At 35.4% G+C, this 27,916-nt stretch overlaps 3 protein-coding genes across 3 annotated transcripts; all 3 read right to left on the bottom strand.

Annotated features, from left to right (window-relative positions):
* Nucleotides 1–252: 252 nt before the first annotated feature.
* On the bottom strand, nucleotides 253–1,510 carry LOC110917571 (major pollen allergen Art v 1). The gene is made up of 3 exons (XM_035986107.1): nucleotides 1,447–1,510; nucleotides 943–1,137; nucleotides 253–522 (listed from the first exon to the last, which is right to left on the bottom strand). Exons 1-3 carry the CDS (start codon nucleotides 1,508–1,510, stop codon nucleotides 368–370), a joined length of 414 nt encoding a protein of 137 aa, XP_035842000.1. The 3' UTR covers nucleotides 253–367.
* Nucleotides 1,511–16,140: 14,630 nt separating this feature from the next.
* LOC110919125 lies at nucleotides 16,141–17,004 on the bottom strand. Its single transcript, XM_022163405.1, has one exon. The coding sequence runs from the start codon at nucleotides 17,002–17,004 to the stop codon at nucleotides 16,141–16,143; it is 864 nt and encodes a 287-aa protein (XP_022019097.1).
* A 4,788-nt stretch (nucleotides 17,005–21,792) lies between these two features.
* On the bottom strand, nucleotides 21,793–22,598 carry LOC110917573 (major pollen allergen Art v 1). Its single transcript, XM_022162094.2, has 2 exons — nucleotides 22,535–22,598; nucleotides 21,793–22,244 (listed from the first exon to the last, which is right to left on the bottom strand). Exons 1-2 carry the CDS (start codon nucleotides 22,596–22,598, stop codon nucleotides 21,901–21,903), a joined length of 408 nt encoding a protein of 135 aa, XP_022017786.1. The 3' UTR covers nucleotides 21,793–21,900.
* Nucleotides 22,599–27,916: the final 5,318 nt, after the last annotated feature.

Here is a 27,916-nt window from a genome sequence, read left to right as displayed (position 1 = left end):
TACTTAATGCTTATTTTCATAGCGGATCGAAGATGAACTAAAGCTTAAAATTCATTTCAGTTGGTCACATCTCACATTATTTTCACATAAAACAGCTTCAATCATACAAAAACTAACGACAAAAAATTAAGCCACGAAATTTTAAATGAGTTTACTGGATCGATGGTAGCCTGGTAGATGCAAATTAAATATACGAATTTTATTAAAACACTCAATACATTGAATCAAAAGCTACAGACTACACATGGAACAACGTATTACCCTTAAGTGAATGCAGAATCTATAATTGCAGGAAACATTTTCCTTTTATTTATAATCTCTAGGATCGAATGATCAAGTTGGCACATTTTTCGCTTGGACATAGTCCCTAGTTAGCGGAAGGAGGAGGTGGTGACCCGCCACCATCTGCAGGAGGTGGTGACCCGCCACCAGCAGGAGGTGGTGGTGACCCGCCACCAGCAGGAGGTGGTGGTGACCCGGCATCCGGAGGAGGAGGTGACCCTCCTGCGGCCGGAGGAGGAGGTGACCCTCTTGCGTCCGGAGGAGGGGGTGACCCTCCTGCAGCCGGAGGAGGAGGCGATTTTCCGCCATTGTCTTTAGGAGGCGATTTGTCTTTTGGAGGAGATTTGTCTTTAGGAGGCGATTTGTCTTTAGGAGGAGATTTGTCTTTTGGAGGAGATTTGTCTTTAGGAGGCGATTTGTCTATAGGAGGAGATTTGTCTTTAGGAGGCGATTTGTCTTTAGGGGGAGATTTGTCGTCTTTAGGAGGCGATTTGTCTTTAGGAGGAGATTGGTCTTTTGGAGGAGATTTGTCTTTAGGAGGCGATTTGTCTATAGGAGGAGATTTGTCTTTAGGAGGCGATTTGTCTATAGGAGGAGATTTGTCTTTAGGAGGCGATTTGTCTTTAGGGGGAGATTTGTCGTCTTTAGGAGGCGATTTATCTTTAGGAGGAGATTTGTCTTTAGAACAATCGAAGTAGCAAAAGCAAAGGCCTTTTCCTTCACGCTTGTGACAAGCACCATGGCTTGCTTTTTCCCATGATATACACTGCTCGTCACATTTCTTGGCATCACATTTCCCTGAATATGTCTTGCTCGCCTTTTCACATATTTTTGGAGCCGCTGTTGCCTTTATTTCTGTTCGTGACGTTTAATTAAGACAAGTTAGTAAATTCATTTATTAAATATGAGACATATTTCTTTTTTTTCTTTTTTCTCACTATGATTATTACTAGATCTATGTTCTTCGTTGGTTAATTTGCTATCAAAGTACTATTATATATGTTGACTGCTACATTGTCATATTTAATCCCATACTAATTGGGAAAATCATTCTTTCAGAATGTTTATATTTAAATTTTCATAAGTAAACAATACATAGACTCCAATCCATGAATAAATAAGTTAAAACATGAGCTAATTAAATAAGTTAATTTGATGAAGCACCTGAGATAGCAACAAAGAAAAGGAGCAAGAGGACTGCAGACAAAACAAAAGAATGCTTTGTCATTTTTAGATTATAAAGAAACTTATTAGCCCTTCAGTTCTCATAAGTTGGGTAACGAGAAAGTAGAGATTATGGGAGTATATATAGGAGAAAATGAGTATTAGTAAAATCCGTCTAGAAGATGAATTGAGGAAACTAAAATCATCAAAATAAAAGAATTTCCACACATGTCTTATATTGATTATGATGTATGTAATGTAGTTAAGAATGAATGTACACACGTCTTAAATTCATGTTCCAAATTAATTATTTGTTTTTGGGATCTAAAAATGAAAATAAAATTTAACTAGACGAATAATTCATGTGATATGTATTTTCATATTATAAGTTTCGTTTTTTCAGCTGCTAAAGTCTTGCAACAAATATATATTAACAAGAAAATATACACGCGTTACGTAGAGGATTTCGATCAGTATCATCTCGGTTTGATTGGAAATATCACATGCATGCACACATTAGATACCGAGTCACTCACATGGAATTAATGCTAATATAAACTTTGAAAGTTGACAACATTTTTATATATAGACAGACACCTAAAATATTATAGTTTATTAATGATTAATATGATAATCTATATAACAAAGTAGATCAAACGAGGAACTTTTCATATTATGGGATGATTTTCATTAGATTTTCTCGCTTAATTTTTTAGACGATCATTAAAAAATAAGTGATCACAATTTAAATGGATTATACTGACAAGATTGATCAGTTATTTCAAAACCTACGTGATCGAATTAATTATTTTTTTTAATAAAAAGTTATTCATAGTAACAATTAAAAAACAATTGTATTTAACATGAATAATCATAAAAATACGGTAATATTTAGATATTGATAGTGATTATATTATTTTTTTATATATAAGCATGGTTCTTAACTTAAAATTATGTTTAGAAATAAAGGTTTACATCAAATATAAAGTCTCCTAAAAATAAGAAGTCATACAAAGGATATCAAACAGACTCCGATTGATCTTATTTAAACGGCATTGAAACCGTCTCATCGAACTCTATGACGTCAGATTTTAGGTTTTTTACTTTTGGATTTATAGGTTATAGATTTAGAATTTTTGTTTATTATCGTTATGCTTTTTATTATCATTGTGTCTTTTTATATTTGCGTCATTATGTCTTGCGTCTTTTTTCTTTCGACATTATGTTATATTTTTCGGCATTGTGTTATATTTTACTCAACATTGTGTCATGATATGTGATCCATTGTGTCTTTATACACTTCTTATTTTTAGAAGCCTTTGTAGAATAACTTAAGCCAATAAATAAATTAGACACTCATTGAGTCATTGTTGATATATTTTTATATATAAATATAAATATAAATTGGTCCACTTTTAACAAATCTATATAATAAAAGAAATAAAATAGAGAAATTTGTTACGCTTTGGGGTGCTTTCCATTGGTTTCAGATGCATTGATATTGGTGTGAATTTTGATGACCTTGTTTTTTATTTTGTGACTTTAGGAAGTTTGTCTTATGAAATTCAATGCTATTAGTGACGACCCATGAATTTATCATGTATGTTCGTTCAAAAGTATTAAGAGTATATTGGAAATAACAAATATTTACAAATAACAAATTATATCGTTTTCATTAATTAACCCGTGTAAGACACGGGGCCATAACCTAGTATACATAGTATATTAAATCTCTTAATATAATTTTGTAAACTGTTTAATAGATATGTAATTTAATTGTATAATATAAATGTTTGTATTTATTTATTAAGATTATAGTTTACAAAATTATATTAAGAGATTTAATATACTATCTATACTAGGTTATGGCCCCGTATGTTACACAAGTTAATTAATGAAAACGATATAATTTATTATTTGTAAATACTTATTATTTCTAATATACTCTTAATAGTTTTGAACGAACATACATGATAAATTCATGGGTTGTCACTAATAACATTGAATTTCATGGGACAAACCTCCTAAAATTACAAAATAAAAAACAAAGTCATCAAAATTCACACTAATATCAATAGAATCTCAAACCAATGGAAATCACCCCATAACGTGAGAAATGTCTCTATTTTATTTCTTTTATTATATAGACTAGTAGTGATAACCGTGTGCAAACACGGGTGGTTTTTAGAAATTCATGCGTACCACGTTTTAATAGAAAGTATAGATAGGTGTATAGATATTGTAATTTTTAGTTTAGTTTTTCTATTGAGTAATTAATATTAAATTAGTCATGAGTTATTCTCACAAATCTTGCATGTTGATGCATTTGAAATCTGATTTACAACTAAACAAAAAATCAAAAGTAGTCACTACCTTTCATCATAAAAAGCGCGATAACTATTATTTTACTTTGCCGAGTGTTCATATCTGTTGGAAATGTGTTTATCAAACTTCAATACAAAAGTTGTAAAACATCAAACGAATATACTAACAAACTTAAAATCTTTACTTTGAAAAAAATCAATAGAATTTGAATACAACTTAACTTTCAACAAACATTAACTACGATCACACGATAACCTACCTCAACAACTTTCACCAAAGCCCAATCAAGAGTCTCTTACCCAGCAACATCTCCTTTGCTACATGTTGTGTCCTGGCTACATATGCTGCTGGAAACAATGTTGCAGCTGCTGATCCAACGGTCTCCGTATAGAACAGATGATGCCAAAACCCTTCTTTATTACTGATCTTTATTTCTCATCAACATCTCCCTGATTTGTCCTTTGAATTGTAGTTCAAAGCCCAAAGAGAACATGTCTTCTTCATCATCCCTTTCAAGTTGAAGGTTCAACAAATCTTGGAAATCGTATGCATTCAGACCGTATTGTAACACCCCAAAATATAAAATTTACATATACATATGTAAATTATAAATTGGTCATAACCAAATGTAACATAACTAGGAATAATTAACCTAGTTAGTAAATTGAATTGGAAAAAACAATAAGGAAAACATGAAATAGATAACCATTTTACAAAATATGGAACTAAAGGGACTAAAAGAGGCAAAAGGGAAAAATGTTTTTAATTAAAACAAATAAACACCAAAACACACACATATGTGTGTGTTTGGTCGATGTTTACACAGAGCCAGGATAAGGGTTCTTTTTAAAACCCTAAACTCACTAAAATCCATCAAAATCTAAGGGAAATCGAGTTGGAAATTAGGGCTTTAACTAAATTCGTGATCAACCAAGCTAGGAGATCACAAGGTACGTTGAATTTTATCATTTGGTGATATCTTGAAATTTGGATAAACATTCATGAATGAAATTCTTGTGTGAATGATAAATATTATAGTTGAATTGATTTGAGTATGAGTCTAGGAACAAACCTTAGATGAGAACTTGATGAATCAGTGTCATAAATTAGAGATTGAATGATTACCCATATATGTGTTAAGTGGATTTTTATGATATTATGATGAACACTTGAAAAGTGATGGTAAATTTGAGAAAAATTGATGATGAGATATAAGTTCTAGATGTGGATAATGTACATAAGACATAGAGGTTTGATTTTGATGTTAAAACTTGGTTAATAGTTAAACATGAATTGGATAATAGATGCGTATGAATCTCGCCTACAAGGTGCTCGTTAAAATGCCTAAGTGAAATCGTGTTGTCTACTAGTTTGTATGTAGAGCTTGATTTGATGATTTCATGAGTAGTGGGTTTATGACAAATCTTTGATATGTATGAAATTAAACATGATGGTATATGAGAATCACCATAATAGAACTTGAATATATGTTAATTTTAGTTCTAGTTCTCAAATTGACAAAGATGAAGTTGAGAAGATGATAAAATTAATATTCATATGATGACTTCTTCAAATAGATGATGTTTTTGACATCTCTTAGCCTACAATCACTGTGTTATAGGTTTCTAACCATTAACCAAGAGTTTAATAAGGGTTTTAGCCATGGAAAAAGGGTTGCATTTGATGATTTGGGTCGAATTTGAAAGGACCCTAAACATGATTTCCGTAGCTTTTTATATGGATTTTGACTAATCTTAAAAAAATCATATAAAATCAACCGTTTATCCGATTTCGGTGTTCTATACCTTTATCGAAAAGCTTATGAAGTAAATTTTTACTGTTTTCAATCATAAGAAACAAATGTGGTTGTTAAATAGGCCAAAAAGGCGAATTAAAACTGCTGTTCAGAACTTGAAAGCTGTTGAAAAATGAAAATATAGTTGCTGAGCTGATTTTATAAAAATCATATAAAATTATAGAAAATTCGTTAGAAGGTGTACCTTATATGCTTGCGAAGGTATTGGAGTGTTCTACGGTCCAACTTTGAACATGTTGATCTAATTCAGAATTTAAATGGGTCAAAATGGTCAATTACAACAGCTAAATAGAAAATCGTTGCACATAAATAATGTTCTTATTAACCAAGAAAAAGGCATAGGATTGTATATACTTGCTTTAGGCATGAAGTATTGATTGTTGGGAACAAATAGCACTTTATGTGACATGCTTAAAGTGTTTAAAATCACTTACTAACTAGTTGTATAAGTAACTTCACTGACGGGCTAAACGGTTAGTGAATTAAAAGAATTATGGTGTGAAACTAGTCGTTGAATATATGGCATGCTTTGATTGATAAGTGTTTAAAAAAAAGGGTCCATAGGGTGATGGCCATTATATAGAATGACCAATCTAACCATCTTATGAATGTTATGATATAGTTGACTCTAAACAAGCTAGGTGGGAGCTTGGAAAGGAACGGGTCAAACGGATCATGGATGCGAAGAATGTTTGCGCGGATGCGAGGTAAGTAAAGCTTACACCCAATTTAAGTGTACGTATTTATTTTATAAGTGATAAATATGACAACGGATTGTATCCGAATGTCGGTTCTGATACGAAACAATATGAGTCGGAACGAATAAAAACGATCAAAACCATGGTTAATGGAAAAAGGATCTTAAGGTAAAAAAAATCTGAAATGGGTCGGATGTGTGAATGGGTAATTAAAAACCATGATTTTTTTATAAATATAAATGTTTGTTCGTATAAGCCAAATTGGTCAAATGGTGGTAATAACACCATTTGACAAATATCGACTAACGTTTGGTTGTCAAGTCTTATGTTCACAGGAAGTGGATAATTGTATCGCCATAAGTAGCGGTTAATAAAGAGTAAGGTATAAAACGGGTCTATAAGTTGACCCGAGACATGTACGCATAAATAAGGTTATAGTTAAAAATGCGATTTTGGTCAAATAATTAGTGAAAGTCCTTCGTCGTAAAATGAGGGACTAAAATTGACCAAAGAGCCTTTAATGGGTAAACTGGGCAAACGACCCTTAGTGGTTGTTTAGGAGCTTATATTATGATTATGTAACCCTTTAGATACGTATAGGAGTATAGGCATAAACTTTCGTGGGTCAAATACCTAAGAATGGGTCATTCGAGTAAAATGAATAACCGAATGGTAAAAAAAATACAATAATGGGTTAATGGGTTCATTTTGTTAAATACGCCACAAAAAAATAGTTGTGGTGGAATATAAGTAGTTAATCAAATATGGGATTACGAAGTGTGAAATGAAAAGAATGAGTTAGATGCTTGAATGCATAAAAATACTCTAAATGGGTCAAAACGGACTCGTGCACATAGCTTGTGTACTAGTTGCATAATTCACAAAAAGTTATGAACCCGAGCTAGAGATTTTGAGTTAAATACATTGGTATATGTACTTTTATTATTTAGAAACAATTTTGTAGTTTTTAACTTGAACTGGTCAAAATTCCTTATAAATTAATTTCAAGCCGAGGGCTTGAAATCTAATATTTTATGAGTTTAGACGTTGGGTTATAACTCCATATGATGGAGAATTAAATTACGATCACATAGGAAAAAGAATCGTGTAAAACGGACATGTAGATTGAAAGTTATGATACTTTGGAGTTAGAATTTTGGTAAATAAGTATAGCTGGGTAAATGCAACAACAAGCTGCAACATTCTGGAAAACTCAAGGCGTCGCACGACGCGACAAGGAAGGCCTTAGGCCGTCGCGCGACGCGACGGGGTGCCTGATGCACGAAAATTGTTTATTTTAATCTTTTATGCATTGCGGACCCATTTAAATACATTTTATGCTACGTATGACTAATCCAACTCATGTTTTATGAGTTGCAGGTAAAGTTCTAGTACCGGAGGACGATCAACCTCAAAGAAGGACCGAACACGATCAAGTTACAAGCTCCCGCACATAGTGTTGTCGTTATTTTTAAATGGCAAGTTTATACTAGTCATGATGTAATATTTTTAAATCTTGAAAAGAATTAATTAACCTATATTTTCCATGTATATGTAACTAATATTACATGTTCGTTTTCGTAAATTGAACGAAATAAGTTAATTATTAACGAGGGTGTTACACGTATGCACTATCCATTTTAAGCTTTTTAACACTACCATCTGACCTGATCAAAGTCAATATGTGGGTGTCTGAGGATGACTTCCACTTTACTATTTTTGGATCAGGTGGTTTTCTTGGGACAAGACTTATTGAAGATGAGTTTGGTGATTGTGGTCTGCTAACTAATTTTGCAACTGTTTCTCTAAGTTGAGCAGCAAGTAAGTCAGCAGCAGGGTCAATGTGGTAATCAAACAGACACTTTATTGCCTCTTTTCTGTCTCTCAGTCTGCTTTTGCCTTTTTAATTGTCTTAAGGCATTTGCGGATAAAGCAGATGCTGAGAGAAGCTTTTTGGGAGTATGGGTCTGTTGTGGCAAGGCAGCAGTTATAGGATAGACTGGCTTTTGAGGAAATTTGGGATCTTTAGCTCTGAGTTCTGCCCATCATACCCCCTCTTAATCAATTCTGCATGAAGATCGTTTTTGAGAAAAGATGTCTTACCTGCCAAGTCGCTCAACCCAAATGTTGTTGATATGGTAGTTGGGGATATGGCAACAAGAGTACCTCTAACTTTTGATGTTATAGCATACCCCAAAAATCACGGAGTGTATCTTGATAAATCAGTGCGTTAGAGTAAGAATTTCTTTGTATTTGGATGATGTAAGGATGTCAATTATTGAGTGGAAAGTGGTGTTTCTGTCGATTTCTCAAAAATGGGGAGGTAGTTATGAGGGTTTTTGATGGTCAAAGCTATGTCGGAGAAGAAATTTGCGATAGGTTGAAGAAGAAGTTTGGAAGAAGAAGATTGTAACCGCTTTGGAGAATTTTGGATTCGATACGACAAGTAAAAGCTCTGTTTACGGATAAAACAGGGGTTTATAAAGTGAAAAGGTGAATGCTGACGTGGCAGCGGTTTCAAAGATCTGACGGCTAACATTTGTCCACGTGGCAACCTCTGTTGTAGTAATGGAGGACAGTTGTTTGGAACCACTGTTGGGCAACAACAGTGGTTGGGAATAATGAGTGAAAAGTGGTTAATTCTAATCTATCAGTGGATAGACATCAGTGGTTAAGACCAACAGTTGTTTGATCAACAATGGTCCATAAGCAGTGGATATAAGGAAACAGAGGATACCTTTCAGCAGTGGGTGAATGTTTAGCCAATCAGAGGTTTAAAGGACAGACTTTTAAGGATTCATGAAAAATTTTCATTTTAAGCTATTTTTAAGAATGGATTTTTGATTTCTGAAAACATTTTAATGCTTTTTATTCATGGAAAACAAGTTTTTTCCTTCTAATCCATGTTTAGCATGCCAATCATAGAGATCAAGTTTTCAAAGGTAGATGTGTTTAAAGCTTTTGTCAACACATCTGCCAGTAGATCCTTAGTTGGAACATTATGCAGAGAAATCAAACCTTTTTCATAGCAATCCCTCACAAAGTGATGTCTGATGTCAATGTGCTTGGTGGTTGAATGGGATACTGGATTTTTAATGATGTTTTCAGTTGCTTGATTATCCAACATAAGAGGAGTCTGTTACACCAAAATCCAGCAACTGATTTTGAACCACAATAGTTGGGTTATACAGCTTGCAGCATCAATATATTCAGCTTCAGTAGTAGATGTAGAAACAGCTGCTGGTTTTTTGCTTTGCCAAGATACTAAGAAATTGCCTAGAAATTGACACCCTCCTAAAGTGGACTTCCTTGTAGTGTTGCATCCAGCAAAGTCATTATTTGAAAAACCCGAAATCTTGATATTTCCATTAGCAGGATACCAGATACTAAGTATGGGAGCACCTTTTATGTATCTAAATATTTCTTTTCACAGCAATGAGATTAGACTTCCTAGGTGCTCATTGGGATCTGGCACCGACACATGTTGCAAACATGATGTCTGGCCTTGATGCAGTTAGGTACAATAAAGAGCTAACCATGCTTCTATACAAAGTTTGATCAACCAAGTCATTTTTTTCATCAATATTGACAAGCTTTGTGGTTGCCATGGGTGTACTACATGGTTTACAATCATTCATCTCAAATTTGTTTAAAAGTTCTTTTACAACTTCTTAACTTGGAGACCAAGAAAGCATTGGAGTTCACCAATGACACTCATCTCAAACTCTACTGTTATAAGTTTTCTGAACTCTTCACACATGGAGGTACATGTAGATCCAAAGTTGATGTCATCAACATAAAACCAGGAGGTTGACAAACATACACCTCCTCTTGAATTTTTCATACAGAAATTAACATGTTATATCCATCTGGTAGACCTTGATGTTGTGGTTGACCCGACCCACTATGAACCGATTTTTTAATATAGCTATGAGCCTAAACTCATTAAAAATATTCTGCACCCCCATAAAAAGTTTCCTGAGTCCGCCACCAAGTAAAACTTGGTACGTAAATATATAAAACACATCACCACATTATAATTGGAATTCTATAAAATGAATTAAATTAAAAGTTACACGAGAAAATAATATGCTCAAAACTAATAATAACTAGTGGATATTTCCGTGCGTTGCATCAGATATTTGGTCGGTATCAGTTCGGTTTATTATAGTATATGTATGATACCGGCACTCGATAACCGAAATACATATGTCCAGGAAGATATCAACACTTGTTTTATGTCAATAAAATAAGCGGAAAAAAAAGACAAATGCCGGTACGATACCCATGTTATATGTGTACGGTTCCTTACGGTAGATAACAAAAAGATGACTATATTTGACAAATAAAACTTTGATCCAAACATCGATAAGAGTAAGAATGTCGCACCGGTAAATTTGAAGTTTTATATGAAGCATTATATCATATTATTAAAATAACTGAAATGCTAAAAGACGTTACTTTATATAAAAAAACTAATGCATGAGAGTTGAGATAACTTTGATGACATATACGTTGTTTTGCTCACTTGTACATTGTTATTCACATCTCAGCTTTGAGTAAAATGTATATCAAGATGCAGATAAAATAAGCACGTTACAACGACATATTCGAAATTTACCAAACATCGTACTTAAAAAGTTATAAAAGAAAAATAAAATATGTTTAAAATAATATAATAGTAAAATAAACAAAATAATATAAAATGTTGTTACTGTTCATCACCCATGAACATTAATATAGATAACTAGTTTTGCTGACGTTGCGCGTTGCGGCGAAGCATAGAGAACACTATTCCAATAACAAAATTTGGAGTTAGCGTGATGGTAAGGGCGCCCTTTGTATACCCGTGTGACTCAAATGCTTAAAACATAGGACAAAGAATGATGGTTTACTTGCAATGAGAAACCATGTATAACGCAATTTAAATCAAATGCACTTGACAACTTGCTTAACGAACATCTATAGTAAATAAGATCGAAATACATGCCGATTCTAAGAAATTAAACCACAATTTGCATCTTTAATATCATTAAACTGAGTTCAGATGATTAGTGTAAAATTTAGTGTTAAAATCCATACAAATAACTTCAATTCGGTGTAAATTAAACTCAAATTGGGTCACATCAATACCACAGAGAAGTTCATGGACGAAATCCAGGGGTTACCTGCTTCACGTAAGTTGTTCCTCCAAATCATCATCTACAGTTGCAAAAAAAAAAAAAAAAAAAAAGAAAGAAAACAAATAAGATGCCAGTGTTGCATTTAGGGTTTACGTATTAACCCCACTTCAAGCCTAAATTTAACCCCTTTTAATCCTGTCATCTTCAGGCGTTAAAAATAACAAAAATGATATACATGAAATTTTAACAAATTTGAAAGAAATCGTATTGAGAACATTCTGTATTTTCATACTCTGTAAAATGTTAGATGATATGAAAATATTAACTGATGAATAAACATTTAAATGTGATCATTAGGCCAGTAAACGAAAAACAAATGGAAGAGGCTGTACATGAATTTAGACTTACCTTTTGTTTGTCATTGTTATTGGATTCTGATTTATCATTCATGTGATTCGCATGTAGATGTTTTATGACCAAGTTTGGTAGTGGAATGTGGATGCTAATGTTTTAAGTCGGTTTCTAAATCTGCTGAACTGCTATCAATGAAATATAGCTGTTCCAATCGGTGTGCATGAAAAATATTGTTTTAACCATCAAGAAATCTGCAGGAAACTTGGTTGTTGCTGGAATTTATTTTTTGTTTCTTCTATTTCAGATTGATTCGAACTAAGCCAAATTCAAATTGGGTTTTCTAATTCTAATTAACTTTCAAAATTTTCAAATTTGGAAAAGCCTAATCAGATAACTTGAATAGCCCAAATATTGATTTGATGAACATAAAAACTGAAACTAACACCCAAAAGGAAGCTCTTCAAGAAAAAATTAAGTATAAAACAAACAAATTGGACTATCAAGCTGAAAAGAAAGCACCATATTATCTCATGACAATAAATCCATTAGTCTATAGGGACTGGTCATGACCCTCCACGTCAGGGCCATGTCACCCACCTCTAATCCACCATCCAAAACCACTACCCTAAAGGTGTGGTCATGACCCAAACCACTATCCCCTTGTTTATTTTAGTTTATTTTTGTCTAAATTAAAAGAGGAAAATGGAAAAGAGGACCATGGTTTAATCTATAAGAACCACAGTGGATCAGGAAGGGGTGGTGGCGAATCATGTCCGAACCATGACCCCCACACCCTTCAGCCTTAAAAGCAGGATATGATGCTATGGTAAATAGATCACAAAGATAAGCAGGATATCATACTATGATAAATAGACCGACCACAAAGATGATTTTGTTGAAACTAACCTCAAAATCCATGTGCCACTGTTAAAAGCTTTATATGCATAAAATTGGAAAGTCCAAATATGCTTGCTGATAAACCAATAGCATGACCATATTTAAACAACAATGGTTCAAAAGTTAAAGATTTAGGTGATGCAGTTGCATAGAACATAAATAAATCAGTTGAAGAGAGTGAAAATATGTATAAGAAATAGAGAGAGGGCGGCTTATGACTAAGTGCAGTGACAAAGAGATGGCTTTGTGGATACTCTAATCCCGAGGGTAACTCACTGTTAATTTCACCAGCCTTGGAAAGGCATTCCCCTTTTCCTCAAGCACCACAATCGTATGACACCACCACCAACAATTGCAACTTCACAGCCACGAAACCACCACGACCAGCATCACCATGGTCGAACCACTCCCCCCTTCCATCCAAAATTGACAATCGATACCCCCTTCTAACCCTAACATACTGTTGATGACCATTGATTTCACCAAATTAGAGTTAACCTTCGCAAATAGCATGGGTCGGCGAGAAGATCGACAAAGTTATGACCCTTTCACCTTCCACCACCGGACATTAGACGTATGGCCATACACTTCAAAGTTAAAGCAAAAAAAAATGATAAGGAAGGGAAGAAGATCATAAAGATGAAACCAGCTTCCACAAAAGGGTTCTCTTGTTCAGAAAAATGAAACCACAGGAAAGCCGCTACTGTTGTCAGTCTTGAATGCCACTCATAGTGTTAAGCAAGACCAAATCGAACTCAATCGAAGGATACACTGGTAGAGAGAGAGAGAGAGAGCGTTAATATGTTTGATGGTGGGTTTGATACGTGTCTGAAACAATTTCATGTTCATCTGCTGCATCTTGGAGCATCCTAGGGTTTATGTGGGAGTGAAGAGACATTATGAGAGAGTGAGGGAGATATGTCATCTTGGCTTTCTTGGTAGCGTAAGAAGAGGTGGCGAAATGAGATGAAGCATAGTGACAGATGGTTTTTGTAACGTGGCACACAATGTTTAGCAAAGGCACTATTCATCAAGCCTTGCTAACCATATATATATAATTCTGAATATAAATGTAATTATAATATAATATAATGGTTAATAAAAATAAATAAATAAATCGGATTACTATTCCTTAGGTTTCCGCCACGCTATAATATATAGTAATATTAGTTGATGCCCCGTCCGCGTTGCGGGGCGATGGCCGAATAATTCTCAATCAATTAAAAAACAGTATTATAGTTTTGTTAGAAAAAAAAAACTAAAACGATGATAAGACCGTAGTTCTGAGCTCAGGCAAAACTGTAGTTTGTCAGGATTAATGAGCGAGTGTTAGACAACTCCTTGACATGGAAAAAAATTAAATCCAGTAAACCAATTAAAAGAACACTTTTATAGTTTTGCTAAAAAAAACTAAAACGATAGCAATACTTTAATTTGAACTGAGGGCAAAGTTGTATTTGTTGACTTGGGTAAAATCGTAATTTGCTAAAAGTTAAAGTGATGGCAATATTATAAATTTGAACCAGAGACAAAATCGTAGCATAACTATGCACTAAGGATAAAATCATAATTTTTAGTTGGGGACAAAACTATATTTTTGATTTGAACTCGGGCAAAATCAAAATTTTGAAATGAGGGCAAAATTGTAATTTGAATTGAGGGGCAAAAGCATACTTTTATTTTGAACCAGGCAAAAACATAATTTTAAACTTAAGGCGAAATCATAATTTTTGAAAGGGGTGAAAATGCGAAATCGTCATTTTTAGTTTAGGGCAAAAGCAAAAATTTATTTTGAACTGGGGCCAAAATTGTAATTGTAATCTGGGGATAAAATCATAATTTTGAACCGAGGGCAAAATCGTAATTTTAAGGACGAAACCGTAATTTTAAAACGAATATAAAATACTAAAATGGTTGGCCTATAGGGAAGTGTCACACAGCTGCGTAGCACTATTCCCCTAACTTCCTTTTGTATATGTAGGAAATTTCTTTTGAAAATTAATTTTGAAACTAGAAATAACACTCGTGCGCGTTGCGGAACGAATACATTGCAAACATCGAATGGATTAGTGTAAACGCTATGTGATGCGTTAACCATATGAAAACGTGCATTTCGACATATTTGATCGAACTCAATGTAACCTTTATAAGCATTGCGATTAGATCAAAACATAAAGTAAATCAAATTTATACCGTACAATCATAACGTATTATATAGGATCTGACTCATACATAGAAAACGTAACGGGTATAACGGAAAAGCTGACACGTATAATCAAAAGAGATTAATTCGAACTTTTGAAAAAAAACCACAATTTGACTCCACTCGGTTCGAAACAAAATTAACGAAACATTCACAAAATAAGCACAGAAACAGATTATATTTGACCTCACTCATTTCCCAAAAATTTATAACTTATCTAAAATGTGCACATAAAAGATGTTTTTTAAACAAAAAGTATTATATTTGATCTGGCTCGTTTCCAGAAAAAAAAGTTTACCTCAAAACATAGAGCAAATCGAATTCATACCGACACGTACATAAAAATATGCATATAAAATAGTTTTTTAAGTAAAGGAGGTATAGGGGTGAACTCGAAACAAATTATTTTTAGTAAAAAAACTAATAGGTTAAATACGTTTGTAAAATCATGCCAAGTATCCCCAATGCCACACAACCAACAACAGAAGAGCTGGTAAAATAAAATAAATAAATAAATAAATAAAAGAAAAAATAACACTGAACGAAATCTTACGTAAACGGTGAATCAAGCACACCCGTTGCGGTTTGTTAATGCGAAGAAATTAGAACGAAACGTAAAACGTAGAAAGAAAAAACTAAGTTGATTTAGGGTCCCGCGCATTGGAACGAACTTGTCAAACATAGAATAATAGACCTGTTGCGACGGGCTTGTAAAACGGGAAAAGCAGACAAAAACGTTGAACCACAGAGACACACAATTGCGGCGTGTTGACTCGCGAAATTTTAAATCTTCCTCTCTTTTGCTCTAGTTTATCACTTTTTCTTTATTAATCTATTTCGTAAGTTACTGTTCATTTCGTTCAATTTTTAATATATAGGAGAATTATGTAATATATTAGGTTAATTAAATTTGAAATTGTGTACTATTAGGTTTTGACTTCTAAACGAAATAAAATAACTCATGATCCAGGATTCAAATCACACTTCTCTTCTAAGTTCTATTAGTTACGTAAACACATTTTAACCATTGAAAACATCGTTATATTTTGCGTGTAGTAAAGAGAATTGACGTGACTTTTCACCTAAATCCCACCATAATACCAATCTTTAGGCTACACGAATAAGCGTTCTATTCATACCGAAATTATTAATTTTTTTTTTTTTGAATAACCAACGAAACTTTCATTAATAAAAACCAGTCAACACAGCCAAAAAACCCCAGCCAGGAGCTAGACAACCAGGGAGAACAAAAACAAAAATAAAAGATACAATCCAAACTTACAAAATTATATTAAAAGCCCACCATTCCGGTCTTGTTATCGAGCTGTGTTTTGACCTTAGCTTCACCCCTTGATAAGATGCCTCCTTTATTTCTTCTAATACTGTCTGAACCTTACCTTGCCTACCTTTAAAGACCCTTTCATTTCTGGTTTTCCATAAAATCCACATTGTTTGAATTGCAACTGCATAAATCGCTTTTCGCACACTTTTGCTCCGCTGAATTTCATTCATCTCCATCAGAATATCTCTCATACTACCTTCCACATTCACCATCGGGATTTTCAGCCAATTCGTCACCAACTCCCAGGTTCTTTTTGCAAAATTACAACTGAGTAGAATATGAGCTGCAGATTCCACGGCGGCACCGCATGTTTTGCAAAGAATATCTGGCAAGTTTAATCCTCTGTTTCTAAGAGCCGCAGCTGACTCAATCTTCTCTTCAATCGCACGCCACATAAATGTTGTACACTTACTGGTTACCCAATTGTTCCAACTAAACACGTATGCTGCTGAGTTTAAGTCTAACCGCTGGCCTAATGAGGCCTTAACGTTCTTTACGCTGAACTCTTGATGCTCACTATTTTTCCAAAACCAAACATCGCTGCCTTGTGCAGATACCTGACTTTGTAGACGCCCCTTAAGGTTTTCCATTTCTTGTTTTTCTTCCTCACTTGTTGGTGCTCTTGACCATACCCAATCCCACACTCTACCCCCATTCAAAGTTCTATAATTTTCCAGCACCCTTGCTTTTTTCTTTACGGCTAACAGATATAGGTTCGGGAATTGTATTTTCAACGGTTCGTTGCCTAACCAAGTGTCAACCCAAAATAGTGTTTTATCTCCCAATCCCACTTTACTCATCAAGTTCGTATTGATATTGATATTGTTTTTCATAAAATCCTTTACTATTTAACCAATATTTTTCCATACCCCCGTCATAGACTTCTTAAACGGTATGGATTCTACTTTCATGTTGCTAGCATGAATCGAAGTAATAACTTTTACCCATAGACTTTCCGGCTCCATTTTGAATCTCGGTATCGGGAATATTAGATATATGAACTTAGCTCTTTTAGTAAAGTGGTGGTGGAAATTATTAATTATTTGATTTTATTTCCAAGGCAAGGAACTTTTACAATGTGTTAATCATGAAGATACATGACATTTGCTTTTGTAGTTCGTCCAGACCATGATTTTTATAATATTTGAATCGTTGTGTCGTCCCTTTGTCAATTGCATAATAGCATCACGAGTTAGATTTCATTTGCAATTCTTTATTGTATTGTATATTATTATCATTTATGACCACACATACTATTTCTTTTTGCTACAAATTACTTATTACCAAAATAAAAATTTCAGTTCTTAATCTAATATTCGAAGTGAGATATTGATCCGTATTTCAACTTTATGTATTTAATATAAATGTATACTGTTATGAATATTGTTTAGAAAGGAAAAAATCGTATGATTTATTATAACATACTGTTTTCTTCTTAATTCATGTTATCTTTAGCTCTATCAACAAATTCATTCCTAACTAGATTTACCACCCGCCGCAATGCGGCGAGGGCATAAAATAGTGTCGAATAGCACCAATGCCACACCATCGCCAGCAACAACCAATACTGAAGTTACGGTGTGTTAATGCGAAGAAATTAAACTGCAACTTAAAACATAGAAAATAATAATTAAGTCGATTTAGGACCTCGCGCGTTGTAACAAAGATGTCAAACAGGGAAAAGATAGACGACGTAAAAACGTTGAACCATGCATGCAAGTTGAGCCGCGTTAACTTGCAAAATCACACACACACACACAAGAAGCGTAAAACGAAATGTTAAAATGTTGAAGCACACACACACGTTACGCTGTGTTAACTCGCAAAATTTAAAACGAAAAATCTGTTAAATATGAAAAGTGTGGGGACCAAAGCTGAAAGTACAAAAGTTGTGAGGTTAAATTGCTAAGAGATGAAAACTTTTGGTGTTATAAGTAGTAAAACAAATAGTTTTGGGTTAAAAGTGAAACAACAATTTTTTTTTGAAAACCTCCCAAAGCATGAGGTACACACCTCTATGCACACATATGTTGTTAATTTATAGTTTGTTAATATATGTATGCGTCTTATGAAAATGATGAATCTCAGCAACTCCAAATGGCTCATGCAACCTAACATAACACTAAAATCAAGTTAACTGCTCAACCTGCTCAAGTGAAGGTTCAACCTTTTAGAAACACTCTTGGGGGCTTATTTGTTAAATCAAGTTCGTTTGACAATCCCACGCGCTGAAGCCGAATCACCTTATCTAATCTTTAAGTCCCTAATAAACAATAGTATGCGTTAAAGACTATGTGCAATGTCTTCTTCAAACTCAGTTGAATATATTGGATAGTAATAGAACCCGAACTCAACAGAAAAAAATACCAAAACATGTATGATAGGTATCGGCCAAGTGTATGTGTATTAGATAAGTTAAAAACATCATTGGGTGTGAGACGGGCATAGTACTTAGTGATACCTGCCGGCTGATTACCTGAACTCGTTTATACGCATCAAAGCGAATGTGAAAATATACTATATAATCTTAAAAAAGAAATTAACAAATTTGTGTTGAATTTAGAAACTTAAAATTATTAAAATTATAGAATTGTTAAAAGTGTGATTGAGTATGTGATAATTGAAGTTGATTTTTGAGATATTTATAGGATTGGATTTCTAGAAATAGGCATCAAACAAGTTTTAACCATATATATATAATACAATAATCTAGGGTATACATACGGGCAAACCCAATGAATAAGGAGTAACCAATAATCGGGATATAGGGTATGTTTGGCAAAAGTAGCTGGTAGTTGGTGGCTGGAAGCTGCTAGCTGTTGGCTAGAAACTGGTAGCTGTGAGTTGTAACTGGTAGTCAGTAGCTGTAGCTTTTTAGATATATTTGGTGTTTGACAGAGTAGCTGGAGCTTTTAATAAAATGTATAAAATGACTAAAATTGACATAACTAAAAAATTTAAAAGTTTGTGCATTAAAAAGTTAATTATATTTAGAGGTTAAAATAGTCATTTTTTCCGTAAAAGCTTGTAGGTCCTTCTAAACGCTACTAGTAGGAGCGTTCAACCAAAAGCTTCAAGCTCCTAACCTAAAAGTTTCAAGTTTCTTCAACAAAACAAGGCTTTTTGTTGAGTATGAGTTTTTCTTAAAAGCTTAAAGCTTTAAGCTCGTAAAAACTCCATGCCAAACATACCCATAGCGGCATGTTGCCATCCCTAATTGAATTGTATCTCTTAGAATCATGTATGTTTAAAATTCATGTCAATTTCCAATATTTGTGCAAAGCAAACCATTTTTTTACCGAGAATTTCTTAGCGCCTGGGGACCCCCTATTTTTTCGCTTCATAATGTTAATTTTACCGAGAATTTTTTTAGTGTAAACTATTAGATTTTGAAAGTCGACCTCCTCACCGCCCCCCCTCCCCCCCCCCCCCGGTGCTCCTGATTAGTACTGTCCATGAAACCACTTGCATAACCCTTTCAATCTCCACTTCTATACAAACGCATTCTTAATATACATACATTTCTCCCTAAATGCGTACACTAGCATCATTCAAAGATTATATTAGGCTCTAACTATTTGCACATCTTGGCAGGCTATCTACACATTTAGGGTTTACATACGTTGCGTAGAGAACTCTACGCAGCGTATAGGGTTACCTATATACGTAACGTATAGGTCTCTACGCTGCGTATGCAAGGGGCAGGTACACGACCAGACAGTCAAACCTAGTACCATGTCAAATCAGTCTGACATACGCTGCGTAGAGACCTATACGCTGCGTATATTGGTAACCCTATACGCTGCGTAGAGGTCTCTACGCAGCGTATGTCAGACTGATTTGACAATAATACGATGTTGTCCAGGCACGTGAATAAAGCAGTACGGGGAGTAGAGATCTATACGTTGCGTATTTCAGTAAATTTAAAAGTCTATTTAGCTCTTTCTTTTCATCTTCGCAGAACCACAACACTTCATCTATTTCTTCCATGTTTCATAGTCTTTCTTCAGCAGAGAATTTACACCCCAAACCAAAATCATTTGTTCTATTTTTTGATCAATCTTGTTAAAATGTCATCATTTTGGAAGGAGAATTATTTCGGTAAACGCTATTCTAACGACACATGGGGAACAAATGATGCCAATGAGGAGCAAATGTCATCATCTTGTTAAAATGTCATCATTTTGGAAGGAGAATTATTTCGGCCGTCGTCATTCCGCAGCCACCACCGCCGCGTGGACCACCCGGGGTGCCTCAGTTCCGACGCCATGTTTGGCCCGGTCCTGACCCATCACATCAGCGGCTGCTTCGGTACGTTGAAAGGAACAACTATTTGTTGGAGTGGGTGGTTGCGGCGCTGTAGCAGCAGCGACAGTATGACGGGTTACCTCCACTACCCTTCATTACGGATGCGGAATAGGTTCAGCAGCAGCAGCAGGAGCAGTAGCAGTAGTATTTTATCATTTTATCATTTTGTTATGTATGCACAAACTTTTCTTGTATATATCAAACTTTCGGTGTACATAAAAAACTTTTGTTGTAAACGGTTTAACATATTCGAACAGTACCCGGGTATTTAAGTAGTAGTATTTCAACTTATTTAAGCTATAATATTTTAAAGTTATCCGTATATAGGCTTTTCAAAATTTTAACATTATACGCTTTTCGACGACGTCGACTAAATAAATTAACGACGGCGTCGACTAAATAATAAAATAAAAACATTATATATTTTTAACTCGTTATATATTTTAAGCGAGTTAACGTTGTAACCGGGTGAGAATTTATACAACAAGTAGGCCGAATGTTGAAACAAAATTCTGGCAGTTTATATACGCTGCGTATTGACCTATACGTAGCGTATATAAACCTGGTAAAAATCTGATGCGACAAACCTACCAAAATGAGCCCAAATTTTCTGATGTTTTATATACGTTGCGTATAGGTCAATACGCTGCGTATTCCTATACGCTGCGTATTGGCCTATATGCACCGTAGACACACCTTGTTTTCTGTGCAATGATTGGTTATCAGGCACTGAGATCCATGGTTTATCTACGCAGCGTAGAGGTCAATACGTTGAGTATAGGGTAACCCTATACGCAGCGTATTGACCTCTACGCTGCGTAGATAAACCCTAGTTTTACTAGGGTTTGGTGTGCCAATGGCACTTTAGTGTACCAATAGCCACACCCTTATATTATATTTGAATAGTTTTTTTTTTTTTTTTTTTTTTTTTTTTTTTTTTTTTTTTTACAAATTTCCCTTTTTTAGATTGTTAGGTTTTCATAATTCACAAACACATAATTTCAAAAGTTAACATCAAAATATCGGGCAATTGTTAGGTTTCAGAATTCACACACGCATAATTTCAAAAGTTAACATCAAAATATCAGGCAACCATATTTAAGGCAACCATATTTAACTTTTCCGTTTTTTTTTTCTTTTTTTTTTAAATTACACTAATCATTGTGAATCAAATATTAAAGCAATTGTGAATCAACTGTTCTTTTAACTAATCATTGTGAATCAAATATTACTAAAGCAAATAAGCAATTTAACATGTTTATTGAAACGTACACTAATTATGCATGCATGGGAATCATATATAAGCACTTGATTACACATGCAAGTCTATTACAATTTTGGGTACGTTAAATAGAAAGCATTCTGTCTTTATTCATAATCATATTAACTTAAATGCACGGATTCTTTCCTCCTCCTCCACCTCCCGTTCCACCACTACCGCCACCACCAGCTCCTTTGCCACCAACGTCGCCTTTGCCACTACCGCCACCACTACCACCAGGAGGAGGTGGAGGAGGAGGAGGAGGAGGAGGAGGAGAAGGAGGTGGCGCTTCGGCACAGGTATCATAATAGCAGTAGCAACTGAGTCCCCAGTCACGAAAATGACAAGCTCCATGGAGTGCTTTCTCCCATGCTATGCACCTTCTGTCGCATCTACGATTGCGGCATATGAGAGACGAAAATGTCTTGCTCTTCCTTTCACATAACTCTCCGCCGTTCACCCTTGCGATTTCTGTTCACGGAGTATAATTTGATGTAACGAAATAAGTTATATCATATATATATATATATTAATTTGGACAGACATAACAATTAACAAGTATTTATGTGATGAAATAAATTACTATATATGTTTTTACACAAGAGTATTGAACATTTGAACTAGCATAGACTATTAATATTGTTCATATATGATTGTCATTATTTTTAAGTACAAGATCTCCATATTTAAAGATCAATTATTAGACTCTTTTAGCAGGGCTAAATGATAATTAGAAAAACCATATGCGACTGTATAAGCACCTGATATAGCAAGAACGAAAACGAGCAGAAGGATTGCAGAAAAAACAATGGAACTTTTACACATTTTTGAGTTGTGACGTCAGCTATGATTGAGTTGGGCAAAGTATAAAGGTTAAGACGATAGGGATACATGTACAACTATATATATACGTGTGTGAGACAGAGAAAAGGATGGGAGATTCAAGTGAAAGATAGATCGAACAAAATTCTACAAAGTTTATTTATTTATTTATTGTGCTTTTTCATATATAAAACAACATAAAGGAGAGAAATTTCAATACGATTGTTACCATTAACTTAGAATTTAATATTTTTTTATTAGCAGAAGAAATGCAAAAATACCGGAGCCTGAACATATATACGAAACCCAAAATATATAGAACGGTTCAGGCATATGATCGGATATATGATTGGAAAAAATAATATTTTGTCTGTATGAGATGGATATCAATTACGCTGGGGCATGGATTAGGTCATCAATACCATATAGGACCATTAATGGATTGCTATACAATCCTCTTGTCTCATCCACTATGGTTTGCATGGATTAAACCATGGCAATTATAAGTCTCCATTTCTTTTTCAATATTTCCTTTTCCTTTTTTCACAAAAATAAATTAAAACTGGTATTTTGCCCGCCGGGCGTTGCGGCAGCGCGCGGCGGGTGAAAACGTGCAGTATGACAACACACGATTCGTAAAATGCAACGTGTAAAAGACAGTTACTAAAAAAAGCGTAAAACATGCGTAAAAGACAAATACAAAAAATTATAAAAGACAAAGGTAGACACGAAGTGTAAAACGTAATGCATTGACAATTGTAGAAGTATGAGTAGTATTCTAGAAGTTAAAATTGCAAGTTTTTAAAGTAAGAGTAGTAGTCCCGCCATGTATTACGGCGACACGCAACAGGTGAAAACGTGTAGCAAGACAAAGAGTATAAATCACAATGCGTTAAAAAGAAAAAAAAGTTATGGGAAAAAAATGTAGATTACAAAAGCATGAGCAAAAAATGTAAATTTCAAAAGTATTAGTAAGAAATGCAAAATGTAAAAGATGAGGGGGCCAAAGATGTAGATTACATTAGTTGGGTCAAAAATGTAAATTATTAGTTGGGCCAAGATAAATTAAAAAGCATATGAGAAAAGAGGAGGGCTCAAGAGTCGAACTCATGCACTCTTATTGTAACACCCCGTGTTTTCGAATGTCAAAGTCAAAGTCAAAGTCAAAGTCCAACCCAACTTAGACTTCTTGACTGTAATTAATCGAATTTTGTGTTTTAATGAAATGATCGAATGTTTAATCAATGCGACCGATTTACGATTGTGAATAATAGGAAGTAACAATGCGATAAAGTTAATCAATCAATAAGCAAGTTAATCAAATCAATCAATCGAACTCGAGACTCGAACTATGCGAAACTGGTGTGGTAATACTTACATGTGTGTGTGCCTTATGTGTTACTTGTGCATGTTTACTTTATGTTTTGTGTGGTATTCAATCGAATCAATCGAAACTCGAATCGAAACTCGAAAAGCAATCGAACTCAGTCGAAATCGACATCGGAACGTGACTTATAGATGATTGTATGTTAGATATAGTAGTTGGGACTGAAAGTAATTTGACTAGGAACTCTATCGTATTCGTATCCTCGTCTACCGAAATCGAAATATCGAAAACCGTCGCGAAACACTCGAAAAGGGTTGCTGATCGAACAGGAAGCATCCTGATCGAACAGGCCAGCCGATCAGCTAGCACTTCCTGGCCGATCAAGCAGGTCATTCGATCGGAGATCCTGGCCGATCGGTTGACACTTTCCTCTTTGGGAGGCCTATAAATAGCCCTGTCATTGTCACCCTTTCTACTTTTGGAATGCTCTGACCGAACCAGCCTTGTTCTTCACCTTTTCTCAGATTTCTCTCAACTCCGGTAAGTTTTCACTCTAATTCTTGTACGTTTTTTATCATTACATGATTCTACACCTTTCTATCCTTCAAAACTTGATTTCTAACCGTGAAATCACCAAGATCTAAGTGTTCTTGGGTGATGTCATCATGGTGTTCTTGAAGAACATCATACTTCAGCGTCATTCAACCATGAATAGCTTAGATCTGACCGATTTCCACATAGACAAACTAAGATTTGTAAGAATCTTAACATGTTCGTGGAAGGATTTCCAACTTTTCTTCAACATTTTACACTTAAAACCTTAAAACCGATAGGAACAGAGCTCGAACCAACTAACTAATCATTCTAACGGTTAAAAGGTTCAAGATTCGGATACTATCTACAAGGTTCACCGATTTCGGGTTAAACATCAAACTACCGTTCCGAACAGTTCGCCGGCCGGACATGGGTGATTCCTGTCCGAACCGGTGAAGCAAGTAAGAACCCACGTTCTATGGTTTAACTCGTAGTCGAAATACCTTAAAATCATGACAAATAATCAAACAGCCAAGTATTAGACGAAAGGCCGACCAGGTCAGAAATGCTGGCCGAACGGCTAGGCTGTTCGAACGAACAGCCCAGCCGATCGAACATACCAGCCGATCGGCTAGCACATGGTTCCACACTTTTCAAATCTCATGAAGTATGCTGTTGACGAAGTGATGTTCGATCGAATACGCTACTCGATTGGTAAACATTACTCTTCGGATCATGAGATACTATGCTTCAACACTTAATCGATTTTGCAACTCGTTAGTAGTAAGGAGTGCCAGCCGATCGAACAGGCTGTTCGATCGAGTGACATTCTGCTGAGAGCTACTTCTGAAATTCCTAACCGATCGGATAAGCCGGCCGATCGAACAGCACGTTCGATCGATCGACCTGAAAGGTAAGAACACTTCAGTGTTCTCAAATACTACAACGAAAACTTCAAAAGTTCAAACCATCATACACAAACACATCAGAGGAAGAAACAATCCACTCGAATGGTCCAGTCATTGTCACCCTTTCTACTTTTGGAAAGCTCTGACCGAACCAGCCTTGTTCTTCACCTTTTCTCAGATTTCTCTCAACTCCGGTAAGTTTTCACTCTAATTCTTGTACGTTTTTTATCATTACATGATTCTACACCTTTCTATCCTTCAAAACTTGATTTCTAACCGTGAAATCACCAAGATCTAAGTGTTCTTGGGTGATGTCATCATGGTGTTCTTGAAGAACATCATACTTTGTCCTCATTCAACCATGAATAGCTTAGATCTGGCCGATTTCCACATAGATAAACTAGGATTTGTAAGAATCTTAACATGTTCGTGGAAGGATTTCCAACTTTTCTTCAACATTTTACACTCAAAACCTTAAAACCGATAGGAACAGAGCTCGAACCAACTAACTAATCATTCTAACGGTTAAAAGGTTCAAGATTCGGATACTATCTACAAGGTTCACCGATTTCGGGTTAAACATCAAACTACGGTTCCGAACAGTTCGTCGGCCGGACTTGGGTGATTCCTGTCCGAACCGGTGAAGCAAGTAAGAACCCACGTTCTATGGTTTAACTCGTTGTCGAAATACCTTAAAACCATGACAAATAATCAAGCAGCCAAGTGTTAGACGAAAGGCCGACCAGGTCAGAAATGCTGGCCTAACGGCTTGGCTGTTCGAACGAACAGCCCAGCCGAACGAACATACCAGCCGATCGGCCGGGCCAGCCGATCGGCTAGCACATGGTTCCACACTTTTCAAATCTCATGAAGTATGCTATTGACGAAGTGATGTTCGATCGAATACGCTACTCGATTGGTAAACATTACTCTTCGGATTACGAGATACTATGCTTCAACACTTAATCGATTTTGCAACTCGTTATTAGTAAGGAGTGCCAGCCGATCGAACAGGCTGTTCGATCGAGTGACATTCTGCTGAGAGCTACTTCTGAAATTCCTAACCGATCGGATAAGCCGGCCGATCGAACTGCACGTTCTATCGATCGACCTGAAAGGTAAGAACACTTCAGTGTTCTCAAATACTACAACGAAAACTTCAAAAGTTCAAACCATCATACACAAACACATTAGAGGAAGAAACAATCCACTCGAATGGTCCAGCCGATCGAGCCTACCGGCCGATCGAACAGGACTGTTCAAACGGACTTTCAAGCCGGTCGAACAGCCCGTTCGATCGAACCTGCTGTTCGATCGACCAGGCTATTCGATCCATTTACACTTGTTTGCATTTCTGCGTTACTCATCGTTATGCTATCGAACTATTCAGGCTAACCCTACTCTCAGCGCTCCCTTCAATCTATAACCAACCATTTTGAGTATACTCGAACCCTTTTTGCTTTAGCACTTTTGGGTGTTACATACGTTACCTATCGGAATCACAATCGAACACACTATTCAAACTATTTGAACGCTAACCGCTTGCATGTATTACATGACTAAATGTATGCTTGTTTATGTTTACACGTGGGATGTTGTCTACCTGCCTTAGCAACGTAGTACTATAGTTTGGACTCAGCACCCGTTCACACGGGGGTTTTTAAGGATAATTACTTGCATGGATTACGGTGGTAATCATGTATTGCGAACTGTCTCGGACAGTCAACCCGCAGTCGTTGGTATCGATAGGTCCATGTCGATAATTAACATGCATCATTTCCTTCTGTGTACGTGCTGGTTATGCATAAACTATTCGAACTCTATATGCTATTATCAAACTTGTATGCTCACCTTTACATTTTATGTATTGACTTTATTTTAACGTATGTGACAGGTGTTTAAGGTGTTTGCTTGCTAGGGAAGTGAAGCTAGAATAAGTCTCTAGAGGCCCCCAACAAATAGTTGTCTGTCAAGAACAAGCTGCTAGTGCATAGTTGTCTGTAGATCTTGTCAGTCTGGGTCTTTAGGGGCATTAAAACAATATTTATGTTTAATTTGAATTTGAGTTGTCGGAACAGGATTAATTGTTTGGATGTTATCTGTAATAACTTGTTATTTATTCGGGATACGTTATGGGACGTATCATTTTATACTGAATTTGTATTATAGTTGTTGTGGAAACTTCTGGACAATCTGTTTCGCTCAGTGCCGCGCCCCGATGATTCCGCCATCGGTTGGGGTGTGACAGATTGGTATCAGAGCCATAACTATAGGGAATTAGGTAAGACACGACCTAGTCCGGGTCGCTGTCGTAGAGACCTAGACTATAGTTAGGAACCAACAGACCAAGTTTATGTGCTTTATTCTACAATTCTTCACTATCACTGCACTCGAATTTTCAATAAAAGTTAAGTAATTTGGTCAGGAATAGGTGTGAAAACCGCAAACTCCCGACTAAATTGCCTGACTTATGCTGATTTTTATCCATTTACTCATGCTTATCCTGATATTTTCAATAACATACGAGGAGAATTATACCAAATCAGGAATGA

Source organism: Helianthus annuus, chromosome 16, assembly GCF_002127325.2.
Source record: "Helianthus annuus cultivar XRQ/B chromosome 16, HanXRQr2.0-SUNRISE, whole genome shotgun sequence".
NCBI lineage: Eukaryota > Viridiplantae > Streptophyta > Magnoliopsida > Asterales > Asteraceae > Helianthus > Helianthus annuus.
The sequence above is the reverse complement of the archived record's forward strand: the minus strand, read 5'-3'. Positions and strand labels throughout refer to the sequence as shown.